Source organism: Pelodiscus sinensis, chromosome 2 (assembly GCF_052426305.1).
Source record: "Pelodiscus sinensis isolate ZL-2025 chromosome 2, ASM5242630v1, whole genome shotgun sequence".
NCBI lineage: Eukaryota > Metazoa > Chordata > Testudines > Trionychidae > Pelodiscus > Pelodiscus sinensis.
In genome coordinates this window covers 216,656,552-216,679,283 of record NC_143053.1, presented here as the reverse complement: position 1 = coordinate 216,679,283, position 22,732 = coordinate 216,656,552, and the positions used below count along the sequence as shown (strand labels likewise).

The following is a 22,732-nucleotide window of genomic DNA, read 5'->3' as shown; positions in this document are numbered from 1 at the left end:
ATATCTTGACACTTGAATCAGAATTTCATTCTTGTGCTAATCTAGTTGTTTGTGGTGTAACTTTAGGCAAATTACACCAGCACGAAACTGGATCCCAAAGTAGTGAATACAGCCCTAAATATTAACAATTCTTGTAATCTATTATTAATTCAGGCAAAAAAAGTTGGCTTTTTGTGCAAGGATGGGGGGAAAGTTACTTGAGCTTGATGTACATGGAAAACCCCTACAAGAATTTAGTAATTATTTTATTCAGTAATGCTTTGAACAGTGATATAATGAAAAAAGGCTTGGCATAGATCCTGTAAATAGTGAATTATAAATTGTGCAAAATACTCATTCAGATTGACATTCTGCACCTTCTTTTATTGGCTGCTACCATGTAAAAGGGAACTTAATTTCTGCCACTTGCTTCGTGAAAGCCCAGTGTGAATCAGTTTTTGATTCTGTTGTTACACTGACTTAACAGAAATTAATGTGAAGTGCAATACTTTGAACATATTCTGTGCTTCTGAAAATGTCTCAAATACAATTGGTCACAATGGTTTAAGAATTTAGTCCAAAAGCCCAAATGTTTTCAGCGCTGTGAAACTCCCCTTCCAAACAACAGTAGCTGCTTAGTGCCAAGTACTCTTTAAACTCTGGCCAGTTTAAGTTAGATGCTTAAATGGGAACCCTTTGGAATCTGGCCATTTTTCAGGTAAAGACACTCCTAGTCCAAAGGAGTTTGATAACATTCCATAGGGCATGTATTTATGATAAGTGTCTACAGAAAAACAAATACATTGTTTGCTAAAAAAGTTCAAGAACCAGAAAAATACAGTTATACTTTGTGCAAATTGGATTCATCATAGCGATGTCTCCTTTTGAAATTACAATCACTTTCCTTATTCCTTCAGAAATGCAGAAATCTAGTGCTTTATAAAACTGAGTACTTCACCTTAGTTATGTTGTATTATGCTGCATACACTATAAATACTTGCTATTTTCATTTCAGGTTACAGTTTGAAACAGCAGATGATGACAACTTTATTGGGGTACAGAACAATATTGAAGATGCTCTTTTATTGTTGGGAACATTACCTGGATTGTCCCAGTTAGAAGAGGTAAGAACATATAATCACTTTTGGTAAACTTATTCAGTGAAAAATCAACTCTAGACTCTGCTTATTTAACATAGGCAAAGAGTGCTTTAAATCCTTTCCTTTTTACCTATTTTGACAGGGAGTTACAATTTGACGTAAATTTCACATTTCCTAGCATTTTCTTTAGGAAAAATACTCAAAATTACTTAAAGTAACTTATATAGCAGCAAGCTACTGTAGAAAAACTTTAGTCATTATTTCTTGGGTGTGAACAATCGGTGTTTAATATTTACTATATCAGGCTGTTACGACACATAAACTATGTTGTCTTTACCAAGAGAAATGTGTCAGGAAAGCATGCATGTGATTTGTGAATGTTCAAACCATGAAATGAGGCAGGCTGGCACAAAGAACAATAACTGGGCAATATTTGGTTCTTTACCAGCTCTGCCAGTGATGGGGGGAGGGTGCACAAAGGGGGCAGTTGCTATTCAAAAGTGCCTGAGGTTCATGACTGCTGCCACCTCTATTCCAGTGGCAGCTGGAACCCTGGGCTCTTTAAATCTCAACCAGAGCACTGCATTCCATGCTCCAGATGACTCTGAGAGCTGGCGAAGAGGAGGTCCTTCCAGGAGTTTGGAGCTCCTCCACCTTGCCCAGGGGCCTGGCAAGTCTGTTAGCCCCCATTCTTGACTGAGTTCAACCATAAAGCCAACATCGGTGTGAAGCATCTATTTTAAAAATAGCTCAGAATTACTGCTCTTTGAATTTTTAGAAATAAACGTGAACATAATACAAATAAACATTTCACATTATTATAATTAAATTAGTTTGTGTTGAAATGTTCTGGTATAATATGCAGTGTGTAACATACAATAAAAAGTCACTGTACCTGTGTATTAACTCACCTATTGTTTAGATTAATAATATACTTTTTAGATTTTTCAAAGTAACAAAGCACTGCTGTCATCCTCAAAAAATGTAATCTATAATATGGTAGGCATCATAGCAATTTGATTTCATGCAAGATTTTTTCTTTCTAGGTGAAGTTAGTGTTGCCCCCTGGGATCCCCTCTAGCTCACTAACTGAAGGACTGTTGAGACAAAATGCAGAACTGTTAGGGCTTGTCAGCAGACTAAGTGAGGAAAAGAACAATATGAGGAATGTGGTCATGAAACTGGAAGAGGAACTCAGAAGATACCGACAGAGAGGACCTTGTGGAGACAATGTATGTATCTTCTTTAGGCATTACCATAAACAAATGTTTATAAATTCAAAAGTACCTCCCTGTTTTCACATCTGAAAAGTGAAAACATGGGACAGGACTGGGGATGTAATAGTGTAGTCGATTAACCGATAAGCAAAAAGCGTATAGGTTAAAGCTATACACTACACGCATTTCCCTCTCCCTGCCAGTACATTTTTAACAGGTTGGCCAGCAGCCCGGCTCAGTTCTGGCTTACAATGGATCTGGGACCTACCGCTGCTGCAGCTCTGCATTTAAAGCGTATTAGGAGCAGAGCGGGCAGGCAATCCGGCTCAGTCCTGGCTCACACTGGGTCTGGGATTTACCCCCGTTTCAGCTCTGCATTTCAAGTGTATTAACAGCCAGGCAGGCAGGCTCAGTTCTGGCTTGCACCGGGTCATGAGGTTACTCAGCTATTCAGTTAATGGATATTTAACATCCCTAGGCAGGACATACAAAAGTCCTTTTCTGTACTCAGTGGGCTGGCAGTCTAAGAGGAGGGGATGAGGAGTGATCAATTTTTTCCCCCACCTCCACTCCCAGCAAGAAGATGTGAATTGTTGCTTTTCCTGCCCTCTAACTGTCTGTGATCAGGGTGCTACGGTAAGCTCTCTTTTCCCCATAGAGAGGCACTTCGTATTTTCATCCACCTTTGCACAGTTCACTGCCATTTCTCCTGTTAGTCCCTTATAGCTCTTCAGCTGGGTTATATCCCATCATCCACCTTAGGAGCTAACAGATTCAAGGTGTTTAAGACTATAAAGCTACTATAAACCAGCTGTTTGTGCTTGTTCTTGGGACAAATGCAATGAGTATACTTTTCCTTGGAAGCTAATACCATCATCTCACAGTGCTCCCGGTTCCCTATTATCTTAAAGTGTGAGAGCCCAAGATTCTCCTCAGACCACTCTAGTAACGTGATGAGCACACTACAGAATCAATGAAAAAATGACATAAGAAAATGTGTTATTAAAAATAGGGTTTGGTCCCTCTCCAGTCTTCTAGATGCTCACTGGACGATGGAGCTAATATCGATACACTCAGTGCCTCTGAGAGAGAGATTTGGAACAGAGAAAAGCTGTTGCTACAGAAATCTTTGAAACAAGCTGATGCAGAGCTGTCCAAACTGAGAGCAGAACTAAGGAGTGAAGCTTTCCTGAGAGATTTGGGATCAAATTCTGAAAACGCTGTTTTAAAGGTAAGAAGTTTGTAACTAACTGCACTGTCTGAGCACAGTGGGCTGCCTTGTTTAGAATTGAGCATATTTTTCATTGCCTTTACCATTGTTCTCATCAGACTAACTGGGGAACATCATTATGATTCAGTTTTAAGAGGATTGGTCTTAGAGACACAGAACTCCATTATAACTTGCCATGGGGCAAGACACACAAATACACCTGCCCCTCTTCTGTAAGTTACGTATTTTATTGCATCTCAAAGCAGCCCTGCATTATGGAGCTGGTATTCAAAGACCATTAGCATTTAGTGCAGGCTCCTCCATGGCAACAAAAGGTGAATAATCACAGATTAACTTTAGCAGTAATGATGTCAAAATTCTTGGACTTTTAACAGTCCTCTGAATGCTTTACTTACTGTGTTCTCTTTGTTTCTTGTCATCTAGATAATTTATGGAAAATTCCTGAGAGCAGAGAGCTTTCGGAAAGCTCTCATATATCAGAAAAAATACTTACTGCTCTTAGTAGGTGGATTCCAGGAATGTGAAGAAGCCACCCTGGCCCTCATTGCAAGAATGGGTGGGCAGCCTTCATATGCCGACCTAGAAATTATTACACATCGTTCAAAGGGTTTTACCAGATTTCGCTCTCTGGTCAGAGTGTCCATTGCAATTTCAAGGTAAATCACAGGAAGTTACAGGTTAACCGAACGTGAACATGCAGTTTAGCATATGATTTATTTAGGTCCTAATTATTTGCATTATTGCAAAAATTACAGATCCCACAATATTGGCCCGGGAGGTTTTTTGCCTTCCTCTGTAGCATGGGGCACAGGTCACTAGCCGGAGGATTCTCTGCATCTTGGGGTCTTTGAACCATCGTTTCAAGGACTTTAATATCTGAGATATAGGTGAGAGGATTATTCTAGCAGTGGGTGGGTGAGATTCTGTGGCCTGCATTGTGCAGGGGGTCAGACTAGATGATCAAAATGGTCCCTTCTGACCTTAAAGTCTATGAGTCTATAATATTAGCTTCTACTGCAATTTTGATGCTAAATTCAGATTTATAACCCCAATCCCTCCCTTGTGCCTGGGGCCCCATCCCTCACCTCCCACCCACTTTTGCCCCCCTCCTCTTACGCCTTCTCTCTTGTAGGAGCCCAAAGCACCTCCACCACAGCCCCGACACCAGCACGCCAGGTGGCACAGCCTCTGCACTGGGTAACACAGCTGCAGCACCCTCCCCCCCCAGTCCTGATGCTCTGAGCAGCCAGGCATACCCTCAGTCCTGGTGCTCTGAGCAGCATGGCTGCAGCGCCCCCAGCCAAGGTTCCCTCTAAGCAGCATGGTAGCACATCCCCTCCCTACCACTGCTCTGTCCTCAGCAGGCAGCTGCTGCTGTCCCTGAGAGAGAATTACCTCTCCCCCAGCCAGGCAGCTCTGTGGGCAGAGCCCTGAGCCCCTGGCTGGGCAGAGTTCATTAAGCAGCTGCTTAATTAAGCAATCACACAGCTTAGAGCTGTGGTCAACAACCGGTCGATCGCGAGGCCTCAACCAGTCGATTGCGAGGCATTCGGTGCCCCCCCACCCTCCCTCCCTTTTTCCCCCCCACCCGAGAAGCCCCCTACCTACCTAGTGCCAGCTTCCCGTGGGGTAGACAGAAGTCCTGCCTCCAGCTTCGCGCCACTTCCGGGGGTTCCGGAAGTGCCCTGGCTGCTCCCCTCCCACAGCTCTGTGGCGTGCTGGGCATGCTGCAGGAGGGGGCGTCAGCCCTGGAGGAAGAGTGTGGCGGCTTTCCTGAGCCGCAGGAGGGGTGAGTCGAGCGCAGGGTTTTCCCTGCGCCGCGGGGGTTGGCCCCGGGGCAGGCGCACAAAGGGGTTTGGCTGCACCGCAGAAGGGGGGTTTGTCCCCAGGGCAGGCACACATGGGGGTTTGGCTGCACCGCAGGAGGGGGGTTTGTCCCCAGGGCAGGCACACACGGGGGTTTGGCTGTGCCGCGTGAGGGGGGTTTGGCCCCGGGGCAGGCATGCACAGGAGTTAGGCTGCGCCGCTGGCTTCCCTCGGGGGAGGAGGGCAGAGAATCCTGCGAGGAGGCAGGTGCAGGAGACTCTCTGCGCCCACTGCCTCCCTGTTCCCTCTCCCCAGCCTCCTCTCCCCACTCCCCTGTTCCCTCTCCCTAGCCTCAGAAACCTGTTCCCAGTGGCATTCTGTCCTCAGCTGTAGAACTCTGGCCCTTCTCAGAAATAAAGACAATGCAGAAACTTTGTGTGTTTGACACAGTATTTTATTTAAAAATGAAGCCTGGCCAACAAGCCCCCATCTGGCCACAGCATCAGAACACTCCTGCACTCCTCTTTTCCCCAGACCCTACATGTGAGCCTATCATACACTGGAACCCCCTGCCCTTGGCCCCTCACATACCCCAACCCAAATGCCTGAACTCTCACATCCACAAGCCTGTGACTTGCTTAGTACCCCAACCCTACATCTAACCCCAACATTGCCTGGCCTGGAGCCCCTTCCCCGAGCCAGCGTTCCCTTCTCCACCTCCTCCTGCATCCAGATTTCCTCCCAGAGCTTGCACCTCTCACCCCTTCCCACACCCAAATCCCTCATTCCCACCCCGGAGCCTACACATCCTGTCTCAACCCAGCGAGGGTATGGCTAGACTACAGGAGCTTTTCAGGATTTTAGAGATATCCCAGAAAAACTCTTCTGCATCCAGGGATGCGTTTGTTCTTCCACTTCTTTTAGTGGAAGAGCAAACATGATCTTTCGGTCACCCCTATATTCCTCTTTCCATGAGGAATAACGGGGGTTCCAAAAGAAGGGGTTTTTCTGACATTTGGTCCAATCTAGGCAGGCCAAATTTTGGAAAAACTTCTTCCTATAGAAGAATTGGAAAAAAAAAGCAGCAGTATAAGGGTTGGGGATAGCAAGTGATGGAGAGGAGGAGAATAGAGAGGGTGGGGCTTCAAGGAAGGGGCGGGGTGGTAAATCTTGGCTTCTTCTGTCATTTAAAAAGTGATCTTGGGTGTAAAAATGTTGGAGACCACTGGCTTAGAGGGAACCTTGCCCACAGCCCAAGGGCTCTGGGCAGCTAGTTCTGAGCACCAGACAGATAGCGCAGCCCAGTGCCAGCTTCCCCAGATCCCTAAAGGGACAGGCGAGCCAGCCTCAGCCTGCCTGGCCCAGCCAAGGCAGACCACTGGCTGGGTCCTTTCCTGTGGGTAGAGTGCAGGTGGGGCCATAAGGGCTGTTTGGAGAGGCACAGCCTTCCCCTGCCTAAAGTATTCCCTTTTCCAAGTTACCACAATAAAGGTCCATTATTCCTTTTCCATGATTCAGCCACAACTATTTGACATTCATCCTACAATTCACAGAGGGTCTTCTATTTTATCAAATTAAATATCTAGTGTAATCCAGCATTATTTGTGATGCACTCTAAATTATAAGTTGTTGTAGCCATGAATATATGCACCTTAAACAGAAGGCAGAATTACACTGAGCACTGGTAAGGTAGAGCCCTGGTAATGAAAGCTATTTAAGACATTCTGCAGCACCACTGTAAATCAAAGCAGACTTGGCTCTGTGTTGGAATCCAGTCACATCAGAATTTATGAGCTATGATGATAAGCTTTAAAGATTACTAATGAATCCCTGGTGACGTCTCCAGAGTATGTATTTTATAAATGTATCATTGTTTCTTTTCTGTGATCTACTGTTCTTTAAAAGTAAAAATCTCTTAAAACACAGGCATTGTAATCCATACAATGGAATTGTGTCTAAGAAATCAAATTGCTAAAATTAAGCTTTTTGGATATAATGAACAGAGGATGTTGTGTGGATAAGCAGTAAATATTGCGGCCACGTCTGCTTTTTAAATTCTTTGTGAGGCCTCAATCCTGAAAATACATGCATGCTTTAGGCACATGAATAGTCCCCCAAACTTGTATTATTCACATGCCTCACATTAAGTATGAGTGAAAGTGTTTGCAAGATAGTGAGTCACTGCAGCTCTTCCTTTAGAATATACCACTGCTATCATGGACCTTTTTTCTGCACTGGGACTGAACTTTTTGCAGTTATTTGCTGTGACTTATATTTTAAAATGTTAATGCTAAATAATGTAGACATCTAGAACAAATGCAACATTTCACTTAGATCATTAGAATTGTATGGGTACAACTGCAGGTAGAATATGGCCCATACCTTTTCTTAGGTAAATTGTATTTGTTAAATACAGGTTCTTTAGGCTTTAAAAGTCTATTTTCATACTTAGTTGGCTGCTGTGTGGACTATTGTACCCCCTAGAAAATTATAAGCTTGATATTAAAAAAAGTAAATATTTGTCTGACTCAAAATATTTGTCTTTATTCTAAATACAGAATGAAGTTCCTGGTTCGTCGGTGGCACCGAGTTACCAGTTCTAATTTAATAAGTGTCAACAGAGATGGCTTTAGTCAGAACACAGGTAAATCACTGACTGGCAATGTTTGAAGAAGCACCATCTATGAATTACACAAATGCTGAGTAAACATTTTAGGTCAACCTCCCTATTCTGGAAGCAGTAGGTTGCTCCTTCCCCTTCATTTCATTAGCTAGCCCTGTTTCTCTCACGTTTCTGGTCACCCCTTCAGCAGTCCACTGCATTCCACTGAGCACAGACGTTCGGCTGAACACTCTTGTATCTTTCTTCTTGTCAGATGCAAATCAGTGTCGTTTTTTTAAAACATCGCAGCTTCCTCTTAGGCAAAAGGCAGCCTGTGAAAGGTGAGATTTTTCTGTGTCTGCTGCAGTGTTCTCTGATATCAGAGAGCCTTCCCCCATCTCTGAGAAGGGTGAAATAAGTCATCAGAATGGAGAGGAGACCCTCCACTCTCAACAGCTAACTCTAGCAACTACTAAACTCCTCTCTCTAAAACTAATGGTAAGACTACAATTCAGCTGAAAGCTAAGAAAATGAAGAGAACTTGCAAAGCAAGAACCACAGGTCCAATGCCCATTGTTGGCAGTAAGAAGAAACTGAGGAGATACCAAGTTCGCAAGGCATATATTGAGTGCCATGGAGGTGTCTCTCCAGGAGATTCCACAGCAACAGGTGATGCTAAGGGAAAAAATTTCTGATGACTGTGCATGCTGCAGGCACACGCACCTAACTGGAATCAGTATGAGCCATCACTCAAAGATTTATAGTTCTAAATTAATCAATGCAACTCAGGCAAGTGGCAGGTTTACGTGAAGGTTACTTCTAGGCAGAATACAGTACCTCCAGCCCATGGAGAAGAGAAGAAAATCTAACTTTGCTGACTAAAAACTGTTTTTCTGCAAAAAAGCTCCCAGTCCTGGTTGTGTATCTCCACCCAATATTCATGGTTAATTTGTACAGATAAAGTAGCTATTTTTGAGAGTGCCTCAAAGGAAGTTTTGAATGGATCTTAGTAACACCAAGATCCTGAGAAGTGGAAAGTTGCAACTACTATACCTGAATGCAATGGAGGGGAAGTAACCTATATCCATGTACTGGGAAGGCTTTTGGTAGAACATAACATTTTCATTTTACAAAAATTATTTGTGCTAAATCATAGAATCATAGAATAATAGGACTGGAAGGGACCTCAAGAGGTCATCGAGTCCAGCCCCCCGCCCTCAAGGCAGGACCAAGCTCCGTCTACACCATCCCTGACAGATGTCTATCTAACCTGTTCTTAAATATCTCCAGAGAGGGAGATTCCACCACCTCCCTTGGCAATTTATTCCAATATTTGACCACCCTGACAGTTAGGAATTTTTTCCTAATGTCCAATCTAAACCTCCCCTGGAATGGAAGAGCTGTTACAGCTGTTTGAGTCTTCCTTTGAGAAGTTTAAGATGAGTCGTTTGTGGGTACACATGTATTTATTTCTGAACTATTCTGTGGCCTAGTTTCAGATTAGGTGTCAAAACAGATGATTGAACAGTGGCAATTGGTTTTATTATCTGGTTTGCTGCAGTGCCTAGGCGCCCCAGTGAGGGACAAAGGTTCTGTACAAACACAGAACTAAAAGATCAGAGGGGTAACCGTGTTAGTCTGAATCTGCAAAAGCGACGAGGAGTCCTGTGGCACCTTATAGACTAACTGAAGTGTAGGACCATAAGCTTTTGTGGACAAAGACCCACTTCGTCAGATGCATGGCCATGCATCTGACAAAGTGGGTCTTTGCCCACGAAAGCTTATGCTCCTAAACTTCAGTTAGTCTATAAGGTGCCACAGGACTCCTCGTCACTAGAACTAAAAGACAGTCCCTTCCCCAAAAGAGCTTACACTCTGATTGCAACACAAGGGACAACAGATTGATGTAGACATAGGAAGAAATACAAGTAACCAGTAAGACAATATTGGTCAGCATGGTAGGCAATGCTAGCTGCACTTTAGCTGTTTTTTTTTTTTAAATCTCACTTCACCAGATATAAAACAAAGAGTGCACCTGAGAGATCTGTCCGTATACAAAATGTCTGATTTTTACAAGTTTATATTTTTATAACTAACACTTGTAGTTATTTTAGGTAATGAGCTAAGGCCCGATTCATTAGCTGGTGGTCTGGAGCTCTATGGAGAACACAGACATTCTTCTGATAGATCCAGATCAGATCTAGAGTCTCTCAGATCTCCTGTAAATTCTCAACATAGGTAAGTTTGTTAAATAATTATTCATTTGAAAAGTTTATTTCTGTAGTTAACATGAATGCATGTTAGGAGTGTGGAAATTCCATGTTTTGATGCATTTTATACTATGTATTTTCTGTTCAAGGCCTAACCTTGCAGTTTCCATCCTTACGATGTTTTTCAGAAGCCATCAAGTGTCCATACATAAGCCAAAGGCTTTGCTTCAAAATTATGTAAATGCTTCTAACTTTTCATGCAAGCGTTCATCTGTCCAGTCAGAGTATTACCACTGAGACACTGCAGTGAAATCTTAGCACTGTTGAAGTCATTGGAGCCAGTATTTCTCCCCAGAGGGAAGATATTTCAAAGTAACTGGAGGCCTTTCTTGACATCAGATAGAGTTGTGGATCCTAAGCACTTCTAAAAATCAGGCTTCAGCAGTTCTCTGGGATGTATTTTCACCTAGTGCAATGGACACATCCTCTCCCCCTACAGTACAACTGGACTCCTGTCATTTGTAATCTCATAGCCTATGGAAACTACAGCAGTTGGTTACATGGAAAAGTATTTGACCTAGTTTTAGTTTTCTGTATAGACACTGGAAACTACAAAGAACTAAAACCATATAGAACTACTTCAACATGCTGCTTTTTCTTAGAAGAAATTTTTATATAAAGGTACTTGAAAGTACTGCTACTTCTGCGTGTTTAATGCAGGCTCAATAAGAGTCTCGCTTGTGCCTTTTGCCTCAGAAAAATGCCACAGGAATCTTGGGAGAAGCAGGGACGTTAAGCATCTGAGGGTACATCTACACTAAAGAAAAAACACCCACAGCCACAAGTCTCAGAGCCCAGCTCCAAAGACTCCAACTCACAGGGCTTGCACTACAGCACTAAATATAGCAATGTCAGCATTCCCGCTCAGCTTCTAGAACACACGCACCTTGGCCAGATTTCAGAGCCCAACCAGGAACATTGATACTGCTGTTTTTAGCACCAGGCTCTGAGTCCCTAGACTGGCCTCTGCAACTAACTCACATGGGTCTTTTTTGTAGTGTAGATGTATCTTGAGGGGGAGGGGAAGTCAGATTGGGTGGTGTTTGGAGGGGGTAGAGAGTGAGTTAGGTGGTCGAAAAGATGGAGTGTGCTGAAGAAAACGGGGAGTCAGGATGAGGGTCAGCAAAGTGCCTTCAGTAGATAACTGTGATTTTTCTAAAATTCAGTGCATCTATATACTTAATATTGGTAACACTGCTGCTACATTCTCCTTTGGAAACTGTATTCCAGAACAGTAACTTCAATTTCTGAAACCTACATCTCATTATTTGTCTTTCACTAGGTACCACGGCACCCATGCTGATTTAAGCCCAGCTTCCCTTGCATGTCCTCAGCTGCATAATTATGATCCTGATAGAGCTTTAACAGACTATATCAATCGACTGGAGGCACTACAGAGGCGACTTGGAAGCGTGCAGTCAGGTAAATATCAAACTTTCCTCTTCTTCGAATGCTTGCTCATGTCCATTCTGGTTGGGTTAGGTTAGGTGCACATGCCATGTGCACGGACTCCGGAGCTTTTTCCCTTAGCAGTACCCATTGGGCCAGCCAGGGAGCCAAGTATACTGGTGCGTATATTCCCCTGCTGGTCCTCCACCCCTTCAATTCCTTTTTATCGCCTGTGACAGTAGCTGGAGCGCTCATCTCATTGTGTTCTTCCCTGAGTGTTAGCTAGCTTGTAGATAGTAATTGTTTATAGTTGTAAATAATGAAGGTCGTGTTTGTTAGAGAAGTTTTTCTCTCTCCACTTATCTCCCTATTGCGGAGGTAATGCCAGGGCCACACAGCTGCACCGTGTGTAAAGTATTTGAAGCTGATGCCCTGTGGTGATCCTCGCGACGCTTGTCTGAAGTGTCTGGGGGAAGGGCACCGCACTGATAGCTGCCCTATCTGTAGGAACTTCAAACCAAGGGCAAAGCAGGAACGTGATTCCTGCTTGAAGCTCCTCTTAATGGAGTCGGCTTTACAACTGCCAGTGCCGGAAGCGGCACCGGGTGCTCACAGCGCACCGGCATCCATTAGAGAGGTATCGGGGGCACCGAGGCAAATGGTGCCAGTGAGACCAACAACATCAAGGCACCGATCCTAATTGCTGGTGCATTTGAAGAAGTACAGGGGAAGGTCACCGGCACGACATGGCCTGCAGGTGCACCACAAGGATTAACACCAGGCTGACACCTCCCAACATGACATTCCCAAGACACGTAAACGGCACTGGTTGAGCACGAAGCATACAGGAGGCCTCACGTCTGAAACTGAGATCGAGGAGATCCTCCAACCACTGATGCCGAAGGCCTTCGATGTTGCACGGGAGCTAATAGAGCATCAGGACTGACACAGGCTGGGGAGGACAGTTGGCAGTCCCCCTTACAGGTACCAGAAACAACCGTGCCATCTGAGCAGCCACGGGTAACCCCGAGCTCATTACCGACACCAATGTTGGGCCCAATTTCAACTCCCCTTATGGTGCCACACCTTCCTACAGCAATGGCTATGGTATCAGGCCCTAGGGTACCGACACTAGCGGTACCAGCATCTGTGGTACAGACTCTGGCCCTGATAGCGGCACCAACCCTTCCACCAATACCAGCACCTGTGCCATGTATAACACTGGCACCGCAGATGATATCGGCATTGCAGATGGTACTACCGGTGTATCTCTTGCCGACACTTCAACCAGTACCGCCCTTACCGGCACCGGGAGCTGCTCCTACTTGGGCACCGATGGCGGGCCTGTTGACTGCAGCACCAATGATGGTGGGGATGTCAGGGCCCACAACCCAACAGACGTTCGCCCATGAACTGCCAACGATGCTGCCCCCAGCACCGCCACAACGGGCCAATACCACATCCTAAGGGGAAGCCTGCAGCGATGGCAAGGCACACGTCTTCCCACTGTTCCCTGGCACAGTCTTTGGCATCGTCATGGTCGGCTTCCGAATACTCATCGGAGTCGGAAACGGAGTCGGTGCACTCAGAAGGGTCTTCAGCGGGGTCAAGATCTCAACACCGATACCAGTCACCCTACTGGTCACGCCATTACAGTTCGATGCCTTCCCAGCCCCACTTGCAACAGTGGCCACCGCAACAATAGCCCTTCTGGACCCCTGGGCATACCACCAAGCCCAGAGGCCACCACAAGCTAAGTACTCATCAGTGACCTCACACTCCAGGGGTACTCCTTCTGCCACCCCCCTAACCAGGCCGCCAGCTTTGGACATGGTCCCTCAGCGCTAGGGTGAGGTGGCTGGACTGGCTGTATGCCAACAGATGGCTCCTCCAGCCCCACCACCGACAGCAGTAGAGCCCCAGCAGGTGCTCCCCCCTCAAGGGGAATCCTCCTCATCCTCACCGGACGAGGCCCTGGCTGATCCAGCGCCTTCAATGCCAGTTATGGATGCTAGGGTACACCAAGATCTACTTCGTCGACAGGCGACGAACTTGAAGGTGCAGGTGGAGGAGGTAACAAAGGACCTGGACCCTATGGTAGACATCTTGACAGCAGATACTCTGGCCAAGGTGGCATTACTGCTGAATAAGACAGTGTCCAGGTTGGCAAAGACATTACGTCATGGGGAGGTGATATTTTGTACCTCAGTCGGAACACGAACATCTCTACTACCACCCAGTCCCGGGCTCGTTGGTGGTCCAAGCAGCAGGGCAGAAGAAGAGACAGGGTCCTCCAGGACCCAAGCCTAAGAGACGGGAGCCCAAAAAGCTTGACTTGTTGGGCAGAAAGGCCTACGCAATGGGGAGGCTTCTGCTGCATATAGCCAATCTGACTCACACTTACATAGCCTCAAAGAATCTAGGGCTACCCTCAAATCTCTGAGGATCCACACCCCGGCTCCACAACGTAGGCCCTTGCCAACTAGGACTTCCCAGAGACCATTCCAACAGACCTTTAAATCTGATCAAGGTAGAAGGAGAGGGTGAAATTTCAACAACAATATGAACAGGAATAGACGTAGAAGATCCAGATCAGATCCAGAAAGAGGATCCACCCAGACCCTAACCAGCAGCCTAAGGCATCCTTTTGAAGGTACACTCAAGGACTGCGTCCCAGCCTCCACTTTAATTCTACTCTTTGGGTTCCGGCTCTCCCATTTCTCCCAGGCCTGGCACAAAATTACTTCGGATTGCTGGTGCTAGACCTGGTAGAAAAGGGATGTATCATCCCTTTCCTGTCCCACCCACATATACCCCCCCATCCCTCTTCAGGGACCCCTCTCACACGATTCTCCTAGAGAAAGAGGTGTCAGCCTAACTGGCATTGGGGGCTGTAGAGTTTCTGGGCAAGGGGTTCTACTCAAGATATTTCCTAATTCCCAAATCCAAGGGGGGGGGGGAGCTTCGCCCCATTCTAGATCTAAGGAATCTGAACTCCTTTGTGAGGAACGTTAGGTTCAGAATGGTGACCCTAGCCTCTATCATCCTATCCCTAGAAAAAGAAGGCTGGTACGCTGCCCTTGACTTGAAGGACACATATTTCCACATTTCTATTATATTGGCTCACAGGAAATTTCTTCAATTCCTGGGTGGCGACAGTCACTTTAAGTTCACGGTCCTACCCTTTGATCTCTCTACCACCCCGAGTGTATTCACCAAATGCATGGTGGCTGTGGCTGCATTCCTCTGGCATCACAGAATTCAAGTCTTCCCCTGTCTAAACGATTGGCTGATCAGGGGATCATCCAAGGGTCAGGTCATGGCTCACATAGAATTTATAAAGGACCTATTTGACAAGCTTGGTCTCCTCATAAATGAGAAGAAATCCACGCTTACCCCCACACAAAAGTTGGCCTTCATCGGGGTGCACTTGGATGCCACAATAGCGAGGGAGTCCCTCCCAAGAGCCAGGTTCATGACCATCAGAGCATCACCGCTCACAACAGCCCACACCTGTATGAGACTTTTGGGCCATATGGCAACATGTACCTGCGTGGTCCAGCATTCCAGACTACATTTACAGCACCTCCAAGAGTGGCTAACCTCAGGCACACTCGACCCGTGTGCCCTTGGACGAGCTCCTTATGATTCCAGAAGCTGTTCTCCATTCGCTAAATTGGTGGCTCCAGGAAGACGTGGTGTGTTATGGAGTTCTGTTCACCAGGCAGATCCCATCAGCACGACTAGTAATGGATGCATCGGATGCTGGATGGGGAGCCCATCTAGCAAACCTCAGGACCCAAGGTATGTATGTGGTCACCAAGCAAATACTGGTTACACATAAATGTCAAGGAACTCAGGGCAGTCAGACTGGTCTGTCTGGCTTTCCTGCCCCAGTTGGAGGGCAAGGTGGTGTTGGTATTGACAGACACCACACAGCTATGCATTGTATCAACAAACAGGGTGGAGCTTGCTCCTCTCCCCTGTGCGAGGAAGCCCTCCAGCTGTGGGACCTGTGCATAGCACACCATATTCACCTGGAGGTCTCCTACCTCTCTGGGAATCTAAACGTGCTGGCAGACAAGCTCAGCAGATCATCCAGAACTCACAAATAGTCTATCAGGGAGGGTATCGTACAGACCATCTTCCAGAGATGGGGACATCCCCTCCTCGACCTGTTCACCTCCCAGAAGAACTACAAGTGCCTGAGCTATTGCTCGTTCCTGGGCCTGGGGAAGGAGTCAATAGGAAATGCCATGGTGCTGCAGTGGCCCAAGGATCTCCTGTATGCGTTCTCCCCATTTTCCCTGACACATGGAGTTCTCCTGCTGGTCAGGAGGTGGGAAGCATCAGTCATCCTGATAGCAATGACTGATACCCTCAGCGTGGCCGCTTCAACACTACTATTCCATGCTCCTGGACTTGGCAGTAGAAGCACCCCTCATACTGCTGCTGTTTCCGGACCTGATATCTAAGGACCTAGAAGAGAGGAGGCTGTGCCACCCAAACATTCCTTCCCTCCACCTGGCAGCTTGGAATCTTCATGGCTAGAGGGGCAGGAGAGTATGTGTTCGGAGGGGGTGAGAAAAGTTCTGATAGAGAGCAGGAAGCCCTTGACTAGGGCGACTTATGAGGCCAAATGAAGATGTTTTTCCCATTGGGCGAGCACCACAGGGGTAGATCCTCATGGAGCCCCTATTCCAGACTATCTTCTACACCTCCACTTACAGGGCTTGTCAAAATCAACATTGCAAGTTCACCTAGCTGCTATAACAGCCTTCCATGTGGGGGAAGGGGGTACCTCAGTTTTCGTGCATCCTATGGTTAAATGCTTCCTCAAGGGGGTAGACAGACTGTATCCGCATGTGAGGCAACCGTTACCCCCTGGGACCTTAACTCGGTCCTCACGAGGCTCATGAGTCCGCCTTTTGAGCCCATAGCTACCTGCTCCTTGAAGCACTTATCACGCTTCCAAGTTTTTTTTAGTGACCATCACGTCAGCCAGGAGGGTATCTGAACTGAGGGCCCTCACTTCTAAGCCCCCTTAGAAGTATTTTTTAAGGACAGGGTTAGACTTAGACTTCACCTGTCGTTTCTTCCCAAGGTGATCATATATTTTCATGTCACAGGATATCTATCTTCCATTTGCTCATGTCCAGTTTTCTGCCCCAAACAGAGCAGTCCCTGGATGTGAGGGCACTAGTGTTTTATATTGATAGGACAAGAGAGTTTAGGAGATCACCACAGCTCTTTATTTCTATAGCAGAAAGAATGAAGGGCTTGCCTGTGTCAGCACAGTGCTTGTCCAAATGGATCACCTCCTGCATTAGGGCCTGTTATAAGAGCACAGGTCGGGAGCCCAGGCCTTGTCAACCGCCTTTGGGGCACGTCCCTATTGTAGACATTTGCAGAGCAGCTACGTGGTCCTCTATTCATACTTTTACAGCCAGCCCACTATGCTTTACTGGGGCTGTGTCATAAGTCTGCAGCAAGATTTTAATCAACATCTTACTAAGAATGTTTAAGAAAAATAGTGGAATGGCTTTTTAAGCTCTTTTGTATCAAGATTCCACCTGTTTAATCAGCCTTTGTGTTGTTGGGCTTAGGTGCCCTATTCTGATGCTGACAATCGCTGAATGACAGAGTGCAGCATTTTTATCATGCCTTCTGAAAAAGGCTCATCCAGGTAGATAAGTTAACTATTGTTCTTCAAGATGTGTTGCTCATGTCCATTCCACGTCCCACCCGTGTCACAGAGCAGAGACAAAAATGCTTTGCTGTCCTTCAGTGAGGCAAGCAAGCAGGGAAATCTGAGAACTGGCTGGCTGGGGGAGGTCCTGTTAGCACAAGGTATTTCTATTCAGATCCAAAACTTCTCTCAGTAATATCCAGTGACCCAAAGCTATAGACCTGTGTGCAGATTCAAAATGGTATCCACATCTACATACGTGGATGCCTATGCTGGGGTCTAGATACAAAATTTATATTTGTATCCACAAAAATGAGCCACAAATCTTTGCATCCAAAGATATCTGTGGGACTCTATAAAGTGGCTGTGTCTAGACTGGCAAGTTTTTCCACAAAAGCAGCTGCTTTTGCGGAAAAACTTGCCAGCTGTCTACAATGGCCACTTGAATTTCCACAAGAACACTGACTTCCTACTATCTGAAATCAGTGCTTCTTGTGGAAACACTAGGCTGCTCCCCTTTGGGCAAAAGTCCATTTTGCGCAAAGCTTTTGCACAAAAGGGCCAGTGTAGACAGCTCAGATTTGTTTTGCGCAAAAAAGCCCCGATTGCAAAAATGGCAATCGGGGCTTTTTTGCGGAAAAGTGCATCTAGATTGGCACAGATGCTTTTCTGCAAAAAGTGCTTTTGCGGAAAAGCATCCGTGCCAACCTAGACGCTCTTTTCCGCAAATGCTTTTCACGGAAAACTTTTCCGTGAAAAGCATTTGCAGAAAATCATGCCATCCAGTTTGATAAGGAGTCAAACCATTTTAACAAAACAGCTTAGAAACAAGAATATCTTTTCCTCTATAGTATAATCTGCACAGGTCATCTGAAGCATCTTGTAGAAATATCAGATAGCTAATGCTGACTAAAATAAACATCCAGTTTCTCCAAGCACTTTAAGATGTTTTTTAATCTTACAGGTTCTGCTTCCTACACTAATTTGCACTCTGGTGTTAGAAGATAATAGCCTTTCAACTCCTCCATCTCTGGTAATGATGAATGAACTGCCTTTTTGTAAATCTGTGCTCTTTCTGTGCTTTTGTATAATGTGTACATTGTGGGACCAACATGAACACAGCTGTACAATTGTACACAGTTCTCTTGCTGACACCACCACAGACTGGAATTTCTGTATATAGGCACTTTGTGTTCACTCAATTATTAAATTAAGTGTATATTTGTGGAATGCTAATTTAAATGATTAAGTTATAAAAAAGTGTGTATTTATCTCATGCCATGCAAGGAGATGAAACTTGTGTATTTGATTGCTCGAGGTGTAGCTCAAAGTGCACTGCACTTTTTCTGACAAGGCTACTGAAGATACTCAACTCTATCTTAATATATTTGCTACTGGCAGTGCAGACAGAATAGATCACTTGTAGAGACCTATTTTTGTAATGGTAGAAGTTTTGGATTTTAAGGGTATTTTGTCAAAGTACTGAAATAAAGATGACTTCATCCTTTTAACTATTGTTTCAGGTTATTTTATGAAAAGAACCATTTCTTCTGCACACTATTAAAGGGTAACTATACCCTAACTCTTGCCAAAAAAAAACCCCCCAAACACTCACTACCTTTCTTGTTGGTTTCAGTTTCAAGGGTAGGCAAGACGAGAATTCATGGTAACTACCAGAGAGCTGCTGCCTGGGGAAGAAGCCCAAATTAGCATGATGTTTAATAAATGATAATTGGGCATTAATTTTATTCTGCCTCTAGGCAAGTGGAGTTTCTGAAGGCAACAGCTTGCTAGATAAGGGCTTCATTTTATATTAGCATTTTAAATGGGGATGTGCTAGTTCATGAGATTTTTCAATTTGTTGTGGCCCCAAAGTTTTGTTATGTAACAGCAGTGTTATGAACTAGAGCCAGCCTGATCCTATTTATCCATCATTTATTAAAAAGGAAGTTTTAAAGTAGTCAGTTAAGAGCCCATATTCTATATTTTTCTGAAAGTCTGGATAGTGTTGTGAGCAAAGGAAACTATTTCACAAAGTTTAGAAATTTTAATGACAAATTTCTGCAAGTCTCAATTAAAGGTACTTTCCTCCACACAAGTATAACATTTAACAGTCCTGAAATAAGTTACCCATTTCCATGTGAAGAGAGCTAGACAAGCACTGACCTGTTTGGGAGAAGAACCTTAACTAACTGTGCCTCTTTTTGGACAGCATCAAGTCTTGGCCCACACTGCCAAGATTTAATAGTAAAGAGCAGCAGCAGATATTTTTGTATACCCCAAACAGCAGGGCTGTGCCTAGACTGGCCAGTTTTTCCAGAAAAACGTGCCAGCTGTCTACACTGGCCGCTTGAATTTTCGCAAAAGCACTGACTTCCTACTGTAAGAAATCAGTGCTTTTTGCGGAAATACTATGTTGCTCCCATTCGGGCAAAAGTCCCTTTTGCGCAAAAGGGCCAGTGTAGACGCTGAGATTTGTTTTGAGCAAAAAAGCCCCAATAGCGAAAATGGCGATCAGGGCCTTTTTCTGCAAAAACGCGTCTAGATTGGCCACGGATGCTTTTCCGCAAAAAGTGCTTTTGCAGAAAAGTATCCGTGCCAATCTAGACGCTCTTTTCCGAAAATGCATTTCCAGAAAATCATGCCAGTCTAGACATAGCCCAGATGTCTAAAAAATTATACAGTACTGCTATACAATACCTATACTTCCCTATGTCTTGTAAGCACTAGAAATCCTACTATACTTAATATAGTAGTACACTAGTTATTTTATTCACTTTCTTTACTACACAATGAACACAATTAAAGAGACAGGGATACACAGCTGGCTTGTTCTGTTCACTCTAAGTCAGGCTTTGTAAGGTTTTACTGCCAATCTCTGCACTGAAACAAACACTTCCAGGTGTGACTAATTATTTTGGGTACCCAATTTTAAAATAGAACTAATTTTCAAAGTCTGGTTAGCTAGGTATTCTCTGAAAATCCAGACCCTTCAAAATTGCCTTGAGATGAGCACCCTAAGCACCTGTCACACAAGAAAAATCTTAACGTTTTCAGTATTTTAAAAATTAAAGCCATGGCAATTTTTGGCTCATTCATTAAAATGCTGAATAATTCATTATATAAAATGTGTTCACTTCTGCAAGCACATACAAGGCTGCAAAGTGAGCATGTTCCAAATTGTTCACAATTACAATTTAAACTTATAAAAAAGTATTAAATTCTCAGCTGTCCTAAGATTTGACAAAACAGTTAGGTTCACCTTTATCAATATGCAACATCCACCTTAAAATTGTTACACAAGTAGAAAAGACAGTATTTTTATAATATTTTAAGTTAGAATGTACAGTATTTGCAATGTACAATTTCACATTTTATGGTTCTAGTAACAACTTTCATAACACAACATTTGGATCCAATGAACCAGCTTTTCTATTAATTATTTAATTTTATCATAACTTATTTAAGAAACAGTAATTTTCACAATTTAAATACAGAAATCATCTCAAAATTAGCATGATCGCTTCTTGTATCTGATAACTGGCTTATCAGGCGTGTGAATCATGGTTGTATAGTTGACAGTAGGAAAATATCCATTGATGAGATCAAATTCATATAAACGAAGCAAAGTAGACCAAATAGTCTTAATCTGAACGTAAGCAAAGTTTTCTCCAATGCAACGATGACGGCCTAGAGGAAAACCCACAGAGGGTAATAGTTATTGCACTTCATAATGCACCTTGAACTAAAATACTACTTTAAGAATTTGCTTTAAATATACAGGCAGTCCCCGGGTTACGTACAAGATAGGGACTGTAGGTTTGTTCTTAAGTTGAATTTGTATGTAAGTCGGAACTGGTACATATTGTAGGGGAAACTCTAGCCAAACATTTTTTTTAGTTTTGGATAGCATAGGGAAAGGTTAACTCCCCTCTAATGTTTGTTTTGCTGTCTGTTCCCCTGTTCAGAAGATTTCACATCTATTTCTGTCCCTGTGACAAACTCAGGACTAAAGGAGTAACTCATCAAATACCAAACAGCTCTGCACCATGCTTTGAGCTAATAGCTTTATTTCCACACACCACCCAGGGTTCTAGGAGGAGGGTCCTTTTTTTGCTAACACAATGAGGCCAGCACTTTGTTTGTTTTGGTGGAGTCTTTGTTTGCCCAGGGAGCCCAGCATGTATAGGGGGAGGAGGGGCGGAGAGGCTGCTTTTGTCTGCTGTTCGCAGCCTGTTGCTCAGGGGAGGGGGCAGCCTGTTGCTGGCAGGGGGGGAGGGGGGAGGCGTGCAGGATGCGAGGCCGCGGGGGGGGGGGGGGGGGGGCAGCGGGCGTGGGGAGGCACTTTTCCTCTGCCCGGCAGCTCTGCGGGATCCCTGTCCCTGTGGCCAGCTGCTGCAGGCAGAGGCCAGTTGGAGCCGGCCGAAGAGGAGGAGGAGGTGGATTCTAGGACCCAGGTGAGCGAGCCCCGGGGACGCTGCTGCGCGGGGAGGAGGGGCAGAGAGGCTGCTTTTGTCTGTTCGGCAGCCTGTTGCAGGGGGAGGGGGGCAGCGGGCGTGGGGAGGCACTTTTCCTCTGCCCGGCAGTTCTGCGGGACCCCAGTCGGAGCCGGCCCGAGGAGGAGGAGGATCCTAGGACCCAGGTGAGCGAGCCCCGGGAATGCTGCTGCGCATGTGCGGGAGTTGCCTCACCCCGTTCGTATCTAGGGATCCGACATAAGTTGGATCCACGTAAGTCGGGGACTGCCTGTACACTAGTTTCTTTCATTATGTTTAAACAAATGTCATTATGGCACCACTTCAGCAAATCACTTAAACATAATGTACATGCTTAATTCCTACTGATGTCCGTGTTTGCACTTAACTATTAAAGCATTGTTTTGATATCAAACTTTAAATGCAATCCAACTTTCACAGCTGCAAATATCTAATTATCTACTAGGAATGTGAAAATGTAACCATGTACATGGTTAACCAATGAGCCTGGTTACATGCAGGCTCCTAGTATTTGTGGGCAGCCAGTTTAAAAGCCAGATTCTGGGAACCCACCTGCTCCCCTCCACTGCTGCCTCTGCATCAGGGGGAGCAGCAGGTGGGAGTCACCATCAGCTCACCATGTGCACCAGCTCCCCAGGAGTGGACTACTGCCTTGCATGTAACCACTGACATTTTCAGCAGTTATACAGTTAAATACATTTTAACATTCCTACTCATTTACAGAACAGAATCTGCTCTAGTTTCTTGGCAAAAAGCTGAATTAATTCGGCATTAAGGGAGAACACATACATTCAAAAGTTGTTCCCAGGTCAGCCATAAAACTTTCCTTTGTTGAATGTTATGTGCAATGATTTAGTTATTGTTGTCATAAGAATTAATTCTTCAGTGAACACGGTGTAGTTTTTTCCCTTGACAATAAGGGAACAACTTGAAAGTCATTCCTGTCTAAAGAG

At 44.9% G+C, this 22,732-nt stretch overlaps 2 protein-coding genes across 8 annotated transcripts in view; one reads left to right on the top strand and one right to left on the bottom strand.

The window, feature by feature from the left end:
- The window catches only part of AKAP9 (A-kinase anchoring protein 9), a 181,144-nt gene extending 160,828 nt beyond the window's left edge, over positions 1-20,316 (top strand). For all 7 annotated transcript variants that reach the window (XM_075922389.2, XM_075922394.2, XM_075922392.2 and 4 more), the window contains 8 exons: positions 995-1,103; positions 2,126-2,311; positions 3,327-3,527; positions 3,951-4,183; positions 7,892-7,977; positions 10,050-10,173; positions 11,488-11,627; positions 18,248-20,316. In XM_075922389.2, the coding sequence (XP_075778504.2) occupies positions 995-1,103; positions 2,126-2,311; positions 3,327-3,527; positions 3,951-4,183; positions 7,892-7,977; positions 10,050-10,173; positions 11,488-11,627; positions 18,248-18,291 (1,123 nt within the window). In that variant the 3' untranslated portion in view covers positions 18,292-20,316. The remainder of the gene's footprint in view (positions 1-994; positions 1,104-2,125; positions 2,312-3,326; positions 3,528-3,950; positions 4,184-7,891; positions 7,978-10,049; positions 10,174-11,487; positions 11,628-18,247) is intronic.
- CYP51A1 (cytochrome P450 family 51 subfamily A member 1) overlaps positions 19,317-22,732 on the bottom strand; it is a 36,344-nt gene continuing 32,928 nt past the window's right edge. The window contains exon 10 of the mRNA XM_075922395.2: positions 19,317-20,973. Coding sequence (XP_075778510.2) covers positions 20,795-20,973 — 179 coding nt within the window. The 3' untranslated portion in view covers positions 19,317-20,794. The remainder of the gene's footprint in view (positions 20,974-22,732) is intronic.